Source organism: Myotis lucifugus, unplaced genomic scaffold, assembly GCF_000147115.1.
Source record: "Myotis lucifugus unplaced genomic scaffold, Myoluc2.0 scaffold_274, whole genome shotgun sequence".
Classification (NCBI taxonomy): Eukaryota; Metazoa; Chordata; class Mammalia; order Chiroptera; family Vespertilionidae; genus Myotis; species Myotis lucifugus.
Genome location: NW_005871322.1, coordinates 1,209,569 through 1,220,233, shown reverse-complemented (window position 1 = coordinate 1,220,233; position 10,665 = coordinate 1,209,569). Strand labels below are relative to the sequence as shown.

The following is a 10,665-nucleotide window of genomic DNA, read 5'->3' as shown; positions in this document are numbered from 1 at the left end:
TGCTCTGGGCATGGAGACAGGTCAGCTGCACACACAGCTGTGCGATGGGGGCACATGGAGTCAAGGTTTTAGGATGGGTAAGATCTGAGCTGTCCCTCTCAGCTTTCAAAAGGGCAGGCAAGACCCCACCTCTAGACAGGACCTTTTGAGTGCAGGTGGGTGGCAGAAGTACAAAAGATTAGATTCTGGGGGAGTGACAGCCACTAATCAGATCATTTAGCTAATGAAGATTGAATTATTAATGGAGGCAAGTAGTCTGAGAAGGGTAACATGGGCCACTGAAAAGACTTGGGTTTGAGCCTAAGAGCAGTGTGCACTTGCTTTAACCAGGGAGAGTGTACCAGATTCCTTCTATGCAGGGTAGAGCTGCAGGGGAAGGTGGGCCAGGAAGTATGGGGAATCCAGGGAGGCCAGTGTAGTAGCCAGGAGACAGGATGCTAGCTGAGACTAAGCAGTAGTTAGGTGAAAGATGTGGATAGACAAAGGATCATTTGGGAGGTGAAATAAGGCTTGGCCATAGCATGCCTCCAAGCCACTAGATGGACAACCACCAGGCCCCTCTTGAGAGAGGAAAGACAGCACCTGAGATAAGGAAGATAAAAGGACCAGCATGATTGAGTTTCCATGTTGAGGTGTCTGGGTAGGAAACAGGAACAAAAGACAAGCAGAAGGCGAAGGAGTAAAAGAAGTTGGGTAAAGGAGGGTAACTAAGGACAAAAGGCCAGGCCTGATGCTGCTGGGAGGCCTGTGATAAGGCAGACAGAGACCTGGCAAAAGGTCCAACAGCCTTAACGTGCTGGGACTTGAAGTTAGACTGGGGATCAGAGGCAGAACTAGGGGCTCAGACTGGAAGGGGGAGGAGGAGCTGAACAATGGCCAGAAGGAAGGGGTTTGTCCCTTTGTTCGGAGGACCTAGGAGCAGCCTGGAGAGCCGGGCAAGGTGCATCATCCTCTTCCCAAGCTGCTTGGGACCAGAGGTGAAAGTGAAAGAGATGCACGACAAGCCAGCGTCCTCTAAGTTAAGGTGAAAGCGAAAGCAGGAAGCGTCAGACGTGGAGCCCTGCAGAGAACAGGCCTCTGCTTTTCTTGCTCCCGGCTGGTCCCACTCCTTTCACCAGCGACCACCCAGTCCCTGACCATCCTACGATGCTGCAAACAGAGCTAGAACCCCGAGGGGGTTTCTCCTTCGAGAACTGCCAGAGGTGAGGTGGGGGATGGCTGGTCCGGAGCTGCCTGCACTCCCCGTCAGGTCTTCTGAGCGTGGGAGCCCCGAGGGCCCTGTATTCCTGGTGGCGAAGGGCAGAGGGCACCAGGGGTGGGAGCACGTGAGGAAGATAGCCAGTGGTGGGCGACTTGGATTCCCGGGCTTACCCGGAGCTGAGGGCACCCGGGACGGAGTCGGGGGATATGAAGGGGGTCCCAGAAAAACCGAAACATGGGCTACTCTCTTCCCTTTCCAGAAACGCAGCCTTGGAACGCGCCCTCCCGGAACTGCGGGCCCCTCATGCCCGCAAGACCGGGACCACCATCGCGGGCCTTGTGTTCCGAGTGAGCGTGGGGTCGGGGCCGGGAGGCTTAGCCAGGCGGGCGGGGATGGGCAGGCCCTGAGCCAACAGCCTCCTTTCCCCTCCCCAGGACGGGGTCATCCTGGGCGCGGACACGCGGGCCACTAACGATTCGGTCGTGGCGGACAAGAACTGCGAGAAGATCCACTTCATCGCGCCCAAAATCTAGTGAGAACCCCCAGCCCCGTTCTACCACACAAGAACCGCACCCCTAGTTCCCATCCCCTGCCCCCCCATCCTAGCCCCGCCCACACCGACCCTCCCTTCGCCCTCAGCTGCTGTGGGGCTGGAGTAGCCGCGGACGCCGAGATGACCACGCGGATGGCGGCGTCCAACATGGAGCTACACGCGCTGTCCACGGGCCGCGAGCCCCGCGTGGCCACGGTTACCCGCTTACTGCGCCAGAAGCTTTTCCGGTGCAGAGGGCGGGGCTAAGATGGGCCTGGGGCGGGGCCGTTGCGGGATGGGCGGGGCTGAGAAGGTGGTACGGGGAGGGGGAGGGGCGGGGCTGTGAGGTCCCGGGATACCGGAAGAGGCCAGCCTGAGGAGTTGGGCAAGGGAAGGAGCGCTGTCAGTCAGACGCCCGATCACCGGAAGAGGCGGGGCTCGGGTCAGGAGGAGTGTAGGGAGTGGGGCCCGGGTCCCAGTGCTTGCGAGTGACCACGCCCACTCCGCGCCAAGGTACCAGGGCCACATCGGTGCTTCGCTGGTCGTGGGCGGCGTAGACGTGACCGGACCGCAGCTCTACAGCGTGCACCCCCACGGCTCCTACAGCCGTCTGCCCTTCACGGCCCTGGGTGAGCGGTTCTGCGGGTCCCCACGTACCCCGCCCCTGGGACCCGTTTGCCCTGCGTTGGGCGGCGGGCTTACCTTAGACGCCCCTTCTGCCTGCAGGCTCCGGCCAGGACGCGGCCCTGGCGGTGCTGGAGGACCGGTTCCAGCCGAACATGACGGTGAGCGACACCTGACCCCCACTACGTGGTCATGGGTGGGAAGTGCACCCGGGAGCTGGGGGAGCGCAGAGGGACCCTGGCTGGTCTAGAGGTCAGGGAAGGCTTCTCAGAGGAGGCGGCGACTGAAAGGAGACCGAGGGAACCGGTGGAGTGAGGGGAGAGGAGTGCTGTTTTCCAACAGACCACCGTCAGCGCCAGTGTTAGGCTTCCTGGAGAAGTCAAAGCTCGGAGAGGACTGGGGCTGAGGGAGGAAATGGCAGGTGGGGTCTGGAGTCTGCATTTTGTTAGGGGTGGGATGGAAGTGGATGAGGTAAGACCCAGAAAGAGAAAGATCCGGTGGATTGGGGGCCAGATAGGCCACTGGAATCAGGGCCAGGAAAGTGCTCAGAGAAGTTTGTAAAGATGGGGACAGTGGGCAGTGGGAACAGGAGGGGGAGAGGGAAGCAGACCAGGGAAGGGGAGTTTGGAGTGGAGATGGGGTAGAGGGGGAGAGAGGAGTTTGTGTGTGAGCAAAGGATAAGCAGTCTGGGCTTCACGATTAACAAAGCCCCCAGGCTGTAGCCTGCGGGTGATGCCAGAAGAGTCCATCAGACCTCACACACACATCGCCACAGCTGGAGGCCGCGCAGGGGCTGCTGGTGGAAGCCATCACTGCAGGAATCCTGGGTGACCTGGGCTCCGGGGGCAGTGTGGATGCATGTGTGATCACGGGGACCGGCGCCAAGATGCTGCGAACACTGAGCTCACCCACAAAGCCCATAGAGAGGTGGGAGCAAGGGAGATGTGGGACCACAGGGGAGGATGGGCTGTAGCAGGGAAGGTTGGGGGCTGCAAGAGGACAGGCCACATAATGGGCCTATATTGAGAGGCCATTTCTCCTCCATCCCAGGCACACCCAGTACCGCTTTGCCCCTGGGACCACAGCTGTCCTGTCCGAGACAGTGAAGCCACTGCCCCTGGAGCTGGTGGAGGAAACAGTGCAGACCATGGAAGTGGAGTGAAGTAAGCTGAAGCTTAGAGCTTGGAACAACAGGGAATAAACGCAGAAAATAGACACCTGAACAGATGGCTATGTTGTTCTTGGGAAGAGGGTACGAGCAGCTAGCAGGGATCTGTGGCTAAGGTATCTCTGCAGGAGCCACTCCCTCCTACGGCTCCAGTGTCTGGTCTAAGAGGTGCCCTTCAACTCATCACCCTAGGCATCTACCCTCCTCCAGAACCTCAGCTCTGGCAAGCATTGAAGACTCAAGGTGGAGCCCTAGCTGGTTTGGCTCAGTGGATAAGAGTGTCGGCCTGTGGACTGAAGGGTCCTGGGTTCAAGTCTGGTCAAGGGCACATACCCGGTCTCAATCCCCAGTAGGGGGTGTGCAGAAGGCAGCCAATCAGTGATTCTCATCATTGATGTTTCTATTTCTCTCCCTCTCCCTTCCTCTCTGGGGAAAAAAAAACACACACAAAAACTCAAGGTGGAAAGCCCCACCCTGACTCCACACCATAGAAGTCCGCCTACCACTCCTACACCTTGCTCTTACCCTATAGTCCATTGGGGACTGTTGTAAAACCCAAAAGTCCCCAAGTACTGCCCTCACTTAGAGCCTTTGCCTGGCTCATTGGTAGCCCAGGACAAAGCCTACATCTCTCAGTCAAGCCCCCTTCCCCACCGGATGCCACTGAGGGCAAAAGTGCTGATAGAGGCCTTAGCCGGTTTGGCTCAGTGGATAGAGCATTGGCCTGTGGACTGAGGGGTTACGGGGTCGATCCTCAGTAGGGGGCATGCAGAAGGTGGCCGATCAATGAGTCTCTCCCATCACTGATGTTTCTGTCTGTCTCTCCCTCTCCCTTCCTCTCTGAAATTAAAATGTATAATAAAAAAAATAAAGTGCTGATAGAGGAGCTGCTCCCTGATTCCAAGGGCAAGTTCTCACAGAGCACTCCTCACCCCGTTACACCTTTAGCTGTGAAACCCCTCCAAAGCCAGGCACATCTGAGGTGCTAACATGAAGTTGGGTTGTGAGTAGGGACATTGACTCCAAGTTTCTGGGCTGACAGGGGTTACAGTGCTCTTGTGGGGACATATGACACAACACATTTATCCAACAAATCTTTGCAGAGCACCCACTGTGTGCTAGGCCCAGGTGCTGAGTGCTGGTAGCAGCATCCTGCCCTCAGAATGGCTGAGCTCCATTGGAGCTTTGCAACTGCCTTACCTCTCGGGGAGGGTCTACGCTAGGCTGGACATCTATGGACCCCTGATTGTGCCCCCCCCCCCCACATTTTATTATGAATATTTTAAGACATAAAACTTGAAGAATTGTACACTAACAACTATATATCCACCACAGACTTTACAATTAATATTTTATCTGCTTTACCACACATCTATCCATCCATCCCCATGTTTAACCATTAACTCACATTTTAAACTGTTCTCTTGAATAGTCGAAACCCTCACACCCCCTAGGAGACCCGCCAACTTACCCACTGTAGCTTTGCACATAGGGGCCTCTCCTCTCTCTTGGTTCAAACTGGACAACAAACAGGCTGTGGACACCAGGGCTTGCTCACATGATCCCCAAGGCATGGAGGTTGTCAGAGATTTAATGACTGTTACCCTTCTACCAGCATCCTCTGTACAAGGTTGGGCAGTCACCAAGAGTGCACACCTTGCCCTCCTTTGCTCCAGTCCCTTCTCAGGCATCATCTCATCATTAAGAGTGTGGTCTTCAGCCCTAACCGGTTTGGCTCAGTGGATAGAGCGTCGGCCTGTGGACTGAAAGGTCCCAGGTTCGATTCCGGTCAAGGGCATGTACCTTGGTTGCAGGCACATCCCCAGTAGGGAGTGTGCAGGAGGCAGCTGATCGATGTGTCTCTCTCATCGATGTTTCTAACTCTCTATCCCTCTCCCTTCCTCTCTGTAAAAAATCAATAAAATATATTTAAAAAAAAAAAAAAGAGTGTGGTCTTCAGCCCTAGCAAGTTTGGCTCAGTGGTTAGAGCGTTGGCCTGCAGACTGAAGGGTCCTGGGTTAGATTCCGGTCAAGGGCACGTACCTTGGTTGCTGGCTCCCAGCCCTGGTTAGGGGCATGCAGTAGGCAACCAATCAATGTCTCTCTCACATCGGTGTTTCTGTCTCTCCCTCTCTATTCCACTCTCTCAAAAAATCATGGAAAAAACATCCAAGGGTGAAGATTAAAAGAAAAAAAGAGTGTGGTCTTCAGAGCCAGACAGATGAAGGTTTGGGTCCAACCACACCATGTGCTGGTGGGAGAGTCACCATCTGTGTAAGCAAACTGTGATTCCTGTTCTAAAATGAGGAATGATTCACAACTTGCTAGAACCCCTGTCCTGGCCACATGACCCTGGCTCTCTGCTGGTACAGCTGGACATTCCCTCCACCAGTCAGGAACACTCCTGGGTGCTGAGCAGGCTTCTCTGAGTCTGGTGCCCGTGATAGGCCTGGGAAACTTCCCTGATCCAGGCCACCAGCTGGTCACCATAGACCTAATTTAACCATAATTCCTTAGGACCCAGTGCTCAGCACTTGGGATGTGAAGTGGTTCAGATAGTCAATCAGAGGCCAGGTTTTAGGGGACTGAGGGGGTATGAAACCCACATCTGGGCTCCTTCTGATAAGTCCAGGCCTGGACTGAGGACCTTGGCCCAGAGAGACCTTGCTCCAGAAGAGAGCGTGGGACAGGGCTGTGCCCATACAGCTGGCCTGGCCTCATGCCTGGGACTTTAGCCCAAGGACAAGGAGATCCATAAAGCCAGGCCCATCTCAGTCTCACGCCTACCACAATGCTGCTGCTCAGTCTGACCCTTACCCTGACCCTGCTCGGCTCCTCATGGGGTGAGTAGGCCTGGACCAGCCCCGGGTTCCAGCACCAGCTCAGGCTTCCTGCCCAGGGGGCCAGGCTGGCTGGAAGGAAGGCAGGTGGACAGAGTGGGTAAAGGAAAAAGGATGTGCCAAGACCATGAGGAAGCAAGAGTGGACAGGAGTTCAGTCCAGGCCCAGGAGCTAGAGAAGGTGTAGGAAGCTGAGAAGTGAAGGATGGATTGTAGTTTAGGAAGAACCTTCTGGCTGCGTGGAGCATGGAGTGGGTAGAGAGGCCAGGATATTATCCTAGGGCTCAGGAAGACAAGTGGCCTGGGCTGGAGGGTGGGGACGGAATTGGGGAACGGTGGGGAGTAGGCTGGAGAAATGGAGAGTGGACAGCACTTGGGGACTGGTTGGGTGGGAATGACTGGAAATGTGCAGGGGCCCAGAAGGAGCTCAGGGTGAAAAGGGATAGTGATGAGTCCTCTGGATTTGGACCCCTCTGGGGTGCAAAGCTGAGGGCATCTGGAAGGAGGATGGGGGAGAGGTGGGCTGGGGTGTAGAAAACAGGTCCTCACCAATCCAATCGCCAGGCTGTGGCGTTCCTGCCATCAGACCGGCACTGAGCTTCAACCAGAGGATTGTCAACGGGGAGAATGCAGTGCCAGGCTCCTGGCCCTGGCAGGTGTCCCTGCAGGTACATGCACCCTGGGGGTGGGACAGGATCCCAGGTGCTTCACGCCTAGGCAAAACCTGAGTTCCCCTCCCATTTCTGATCCCTGACCCCAGGATAAGAACGGCTTCCACTTCTGCGGCGGTTCCCTCATCAGCCCGTCCTGGGTGGTCACTGCTGCCCACTGCAATGTCAGGTGAGTGCTTCCACCCCACCCACCCCACCCCAGCCCACCTCTCCCCACTTCCTTCCTCTAGATGCCCCTCTCTTATTGCTTTGCCCTCCCTGTGGCTGCTTAACCCCACTCTCACTGCAGCCCTGGCCGTCATGTTGTTGTCCTGGGCGAGTACGACCGATCATCCAACTCTGAGCCTTTGCAAGTTATGTCCATCGCGCGGGTGAGTCCCTGGGTTGCAGACTGGGGAAGAGTGAGCAGTACAGGTGGGTGGGCTCTGGGGATGAAGAATTCAGGCCTTCCCTGGCCTAGCCCCCTCAGCACCCATCAACTCTGGGGGCCTGTGCTCACCCCATCCAATATGGCCCTTTCTGGCTCCACAGGCCATCACACATCCATATTGGAACCCCACCACCTTCAACAATGACCTGACACTACTGAAGCTTGCCTCCCCAGCCAAGTACACAGCACGCATCTCACCAGTTTGCCTGGCTTCCCCAAATGAGGTGTTGCCTACAGGCATCACGTGTGTTACCACTGGCTGGGGCCGCCTCAGTGGCACAGGTAGGAACTTGGGCCAAAGATCTGGGTGGGAGAGCTAGAGTGGGGACAAGTCATTTAGGGCCTAACCACCCCCTCCTGGCACACAGGCAATGTGACCCCAGCGCGCCTGCAGCAGGTGGCCTTGCCCTTGGTCACTGTGAGACAGTGCCAGCAGTACTGGGGCTCACGCATCACCGACTCCATGATCTGTGCAGGCGGCTCAGGGGCCTCCTCGTGCCAGGTGAGCACTAGCACCGTCCTGTCCTCTGCACTGTCCTTTGACACACACACCCCCCCCCACACACTGACTTCTCCCCTCTCCTTCCCTCAGGGTGACTCCGGAGGCCCTCTTGTCTGCCAGAAGGGGAACACATGGGTGCTTACAGGCATTGTCTCCTGGGGCACCAGCAACTGCAATGTGCGCGCACCTGCCATGTATACTCGGGTGAGCAAGTTCAGCACCTGGATCAACCAGGTCACAGCCCAAAACTGAGCCTACCCACAGGCCACTTCCCTTTAATCCAATAAAGACTCCAAACTCTGTTCTCTTGTGTTATCTCGTCTGTCCTCCTGGCTGGGGTGGGGAGAGGTCTATCCCCACGTGGTCTTTCGGCATGGCAAGTGTTGAGAGATCAGGATTTTCCCAGACTGGGCCCCCCAGTCCCTCCTCCTGAGTGACCCCTTGGTCCACAGAAAGGAGCCTGGGCTGTTGGAATGGGCAGCCTTCCCTGAGGAGGGCAGCCTGTTTATTGAGTACAGAGGATACATTTACAAATTGAGTACACAAAATAAATAACTGCACATTCTCCACCCACAGTCCATGGCATGAAGGCCCGTCTCCAAACTCCTGTCCTACCTTCAGGACCAGGCCTATCCTGGGCAAAAGAGGAAATAATTCCCCAGGGCTTCAGGCCCCCAGAGGCACTTGGGAAAGTCAGGGGAGTTCTGAGGCCATGGGGCTTGGGCTCTCCGCTGCCTTGAACCAGGGCACTGGGGGCAGAAGGAGGGGGTATATAAGGCACAATCGACTTGGCCCAGAATGATCTCTTTGGCTTGGTATTCCACTGGAGGTGGCACATGCAGAAAGAGGAGGGCCTGGCCCATGGCTACCACTGGGAGGAACTGAGTGAGGGCCAAACCCTCCCTGTTGGCAGGGGCCCTGCAGTCTAGCTAAGGCTAAAGCTGGGCCCTACACACTGAAAGCAGCTGTGCATGGAGGGGGCTTGGGTTCCAGCCCAGTTTGTGGTGGGGGAAGGCACAATGACTGACATGGGAATGGTCTGGCTCAGGCGTCTAGGAAAGCAGCCACCTAATTCCACTCACCTCCCGCAGGGGCTCCCTCCAACCTGAGATTCAGTGGGGCTCAGACTGGAAAGGTAATGCTGTGAAAGGAAGCGGGGACAGGCTGCACTGGGCAAGGCCAGCTGTGAGAAGGCCAGTGCCCCAGGCGCTCAGGGTTCAGAGGCAGATCACACAGTTTGGCTAAGTTCCAGGGGGAGCTGCGCAGAAGCTCAGCAGAAGGGGAGTGTAGAGCAGCCCAGAGACCCTCCCTCAATGCAACAGCTCCTTCCTCTTGAAGGCTGAAGGGTGAACATGGTGGTCATTCCTAGGCTGCCTATACTCATGCCAGACACTAGATGGCGCCTTCATGCAGCTGCAGAAGAGGGAATAGCAGAGCCTAAAGGAAAAGGGCAATGGGAAGTACCAAGGGTAGAACCAGGGCTGGCACTGGAGCCCTGATGGGGCCCTCCCTAGGAAGCCCCTGCCCTCTGCCTTGGCCCAGGTGCCTCCATCACCCAGGTAGCAGCAGTGGGGCTCCCTTTAATGTCCCACAGTTGGGAAGGAGGCACCTGGAGAACAGACTATGCATCCAAGGGGGAGAGGGAGACAATGGTCGGCTCTGCAGAGGAGGCACAGTCAGAGCGGTTGGAGCCTAGAGCACGCCTGCTACCAATAGGGCCACACAGTCCAGAAGGACCCAGTTCCATGCCATGGCCCTACCACCAGAGATCCTGGCAAGTCCTAGGGCCAGGAGTGGTCCTTTGAGTCTCCATGAATGAAGACAGACCTTGGCTGGGAGGTGGGGGGCTGCTTATACTTACCCAGGGGCTGAGAGTCCAGCCACGGCACAGGCTTTGTGCCTACCTGGACCTCTCACTGGGGTATAATCATGAAGATTAGAATGCCATGGAATGTGGGGGGCTGGGCAGGAAGGTAGGTAGAGGAAAGGGGGGTTCCAGAAATAACTGTCCCAACGACACCCTCTACCTGGCACTGCATGCCCTTTTGGTCTGAGGAAGAGCCAAGGGTAAGGGGTGAAGGAGAATGAAGGCCGGGTCCTACCCTTTTCCCCATCTTGTACCATAGCAATTACCCACCAAAAGGAACATCAGTGCCAGGCCAGGCTCCAAGTGCAGGGGGCTCCCAGCTCCATTCTGTCACACTAGGCCCAGGTGAGGATGGGGACTGCTGAAGGCACAGAGAAGGGGCTGGGACCATTCACCTCCCACTGGCCATACAGGCCTATCACCGGAGAGGGCACAGGGCCCAGATGGCACAGCAGTGTGCGACAGGCTGGAACCATGCCATGTCTCTACCACTGGCGGGCAGCTCAGCCATTGTACTGCTGCTGGTAGCGCAGGTTGAGCTCCCGCAACTCCCGCTCTCGCACACGGCGTGACTTGTTGGAGCGTGTAGAGCGGCTAGAACGTGTAGACTGGGCAGATTTGGTGCTCTGGCAGCGTGAAGAGGCGCGTTTGAGGAGGTTCTGGGAGATGGAGCGGTGCAGATTCTTCATGGACGAAGAGGCTGCCATGCTCACCACCCACGGGTGCCTCAGGGCCTGCAGTGCAGTCATACGGGCGCCAGGGTCCACTGTCAGCAGGCGGTCAATGAAGTCTTTGGCCAGGTTGGATACACTGGGCCAGGGCTAGAGGCCA

At 56.8% G+C, this 10,665-nt stretch overlaps 3 protein-coding genes across 7 annotated transcripts in view; 2 read left to right on the top strand and 1 right to left on the bottom strand.

Moving 5' to 3' along the window:
- The first annotated feature begins 856 nt into the window (after positions 1 to 856).
- On the top strand, positions 857 to 3,580 carry PSMB10 (proteasome subunit beta 10). 2 transcript variants are annotated; one of them, XM_006099446.3, is made up of 8 exons: positions 877 to 1,202; positions 1,461 to 1,548; positions 1,636 to 1,733; positions 1,841 to 1,981; positions 2,247 to 2,362; positions 2,460 to 2,518; positions 3,133 to 3,284; positions 3,408 to 3,580. In XM_006099446.3, exons 1-8 carry the CDS (start codon positions 1,147 to 1,149, stop codon positions 3,517 to 3,519), a joined length of 822 nt encoding a protein of 273 aa, XP_006099508.1. In that variant the 5' UTR covers positions 877 to 1,146; the 3' UTR covers positions 3,520 to 3,580. The 2 variants fall into 2 exon arrangements, with proteins under 2 accessions (XP_006099509.1, XP_006099508.1); XM_006099447.3 differs by lacking the exon at positions 3,133 to 3,284 and having other exon boundaries at positions 857 to 1,202.
- A 2,051-nt stretch (positions 3,581 to 5,631) lies between these two features.
- On the top strand, positions 5,632 to 8,269 carry CTRL (chymotrypsin like). Of its 2 annotated transcripts, none has more exons than XM_023763133.1 (7): positions 5,632 to 5,799; positions 6,929 to 7,032; positions 7,125 to 7,204; positions 7,325 to 7,406; positions 7,567 to 7,747; positions 7,834 to 7,967; positions 8,058 to 8,269. In XM_023763133.1, the coding sequence occupies exons 1-7, from the start codon at positions 5,772 to 5,774 to the stop codon at positions 8,217 to 8,219; spliced, it is 771 nt and encodes a 256-aa protein (XP_023618901.1). In that variant the 5' UTR covers positions 5,632 to 5,771; the 3' UTR covers positions 8,220 to 8,269. The 2 variants fall into 2 exon arrangements, with proteins under 2 accessions (XP_023618901.1, XP_006099507.1); XM_006099445.3 differs by having other exon boundaries at positions 5,659 to 6,368.
- A 164-nt stretch (positions 8,270 to 8,433) lies between these two features.
- PSKH1 (protein serine kinase H1) overlaps positions 8,434 to 10,665 on the bottom strand; it is a 287,836-nt gene continuing 285,604 nt past the window's right edge. For 2 of the 3 annotated variants that reach the window (XM_006099443.3, XM_023763129.1), the window contains exon 3: positions 8,434 to 10,655. In XM_006099443.3, the coding sequence (XP_006099505.1) occupies positions 10,338 to 10,655 (318 nt within the window). In that variant the 3' untranslated portion in view covers positions 8,434 to 10,337. The remainder of the gene's footprint in view (positions 10,656 to 10,665) is intronic. The other variant, XR_002831820.1, reaches the window with a different exon arrangement.

Coding starts and splice junctions, on each gene's coding strand:
- PSMB10 (XM_006099446.3), top strand. CDS start 1,147: ATGCTGCAAACAGAGCTAGAACCCCGAGGGGGTTTCTCCTTCGAGAAC. Junction 1,203..1,460: donor TCCTTCGAGAACTGCCAGAG/GTGAGGTGGGGG, acceptor TTCCCTTTCCAG/AAACGCAGCCTTGGAACGCG. Junction 3,285..3,407: donor CCCACAAAGCCCATAGAGAG/GTGGGAGCAAGG, acceptor CCTCCATCCCAG/GCACACCCAGTACCGCTTTG.
- CTRL (XM_006099445.3), top strand. CDS start 6,317: ATGCTGCTGCTCAGTCTGACCCTTACCCTGACCCTGCTCGGCTCCTCA. Junction 6,369..6,928: donor CCTGCTCGGCTCCTCATGGG/GTGAGTAGGCCT, acceptor TCCAATCGCCAG/GCTGTGGCGTTCCTGCCATC. Junction 7,748..7,833: donor GGGCCGCCTCAGTGGCACAG/GTAGGAACTTGG, acceptor CCTGGCACACAG/GCAATGTGACCCCAGCGCGC.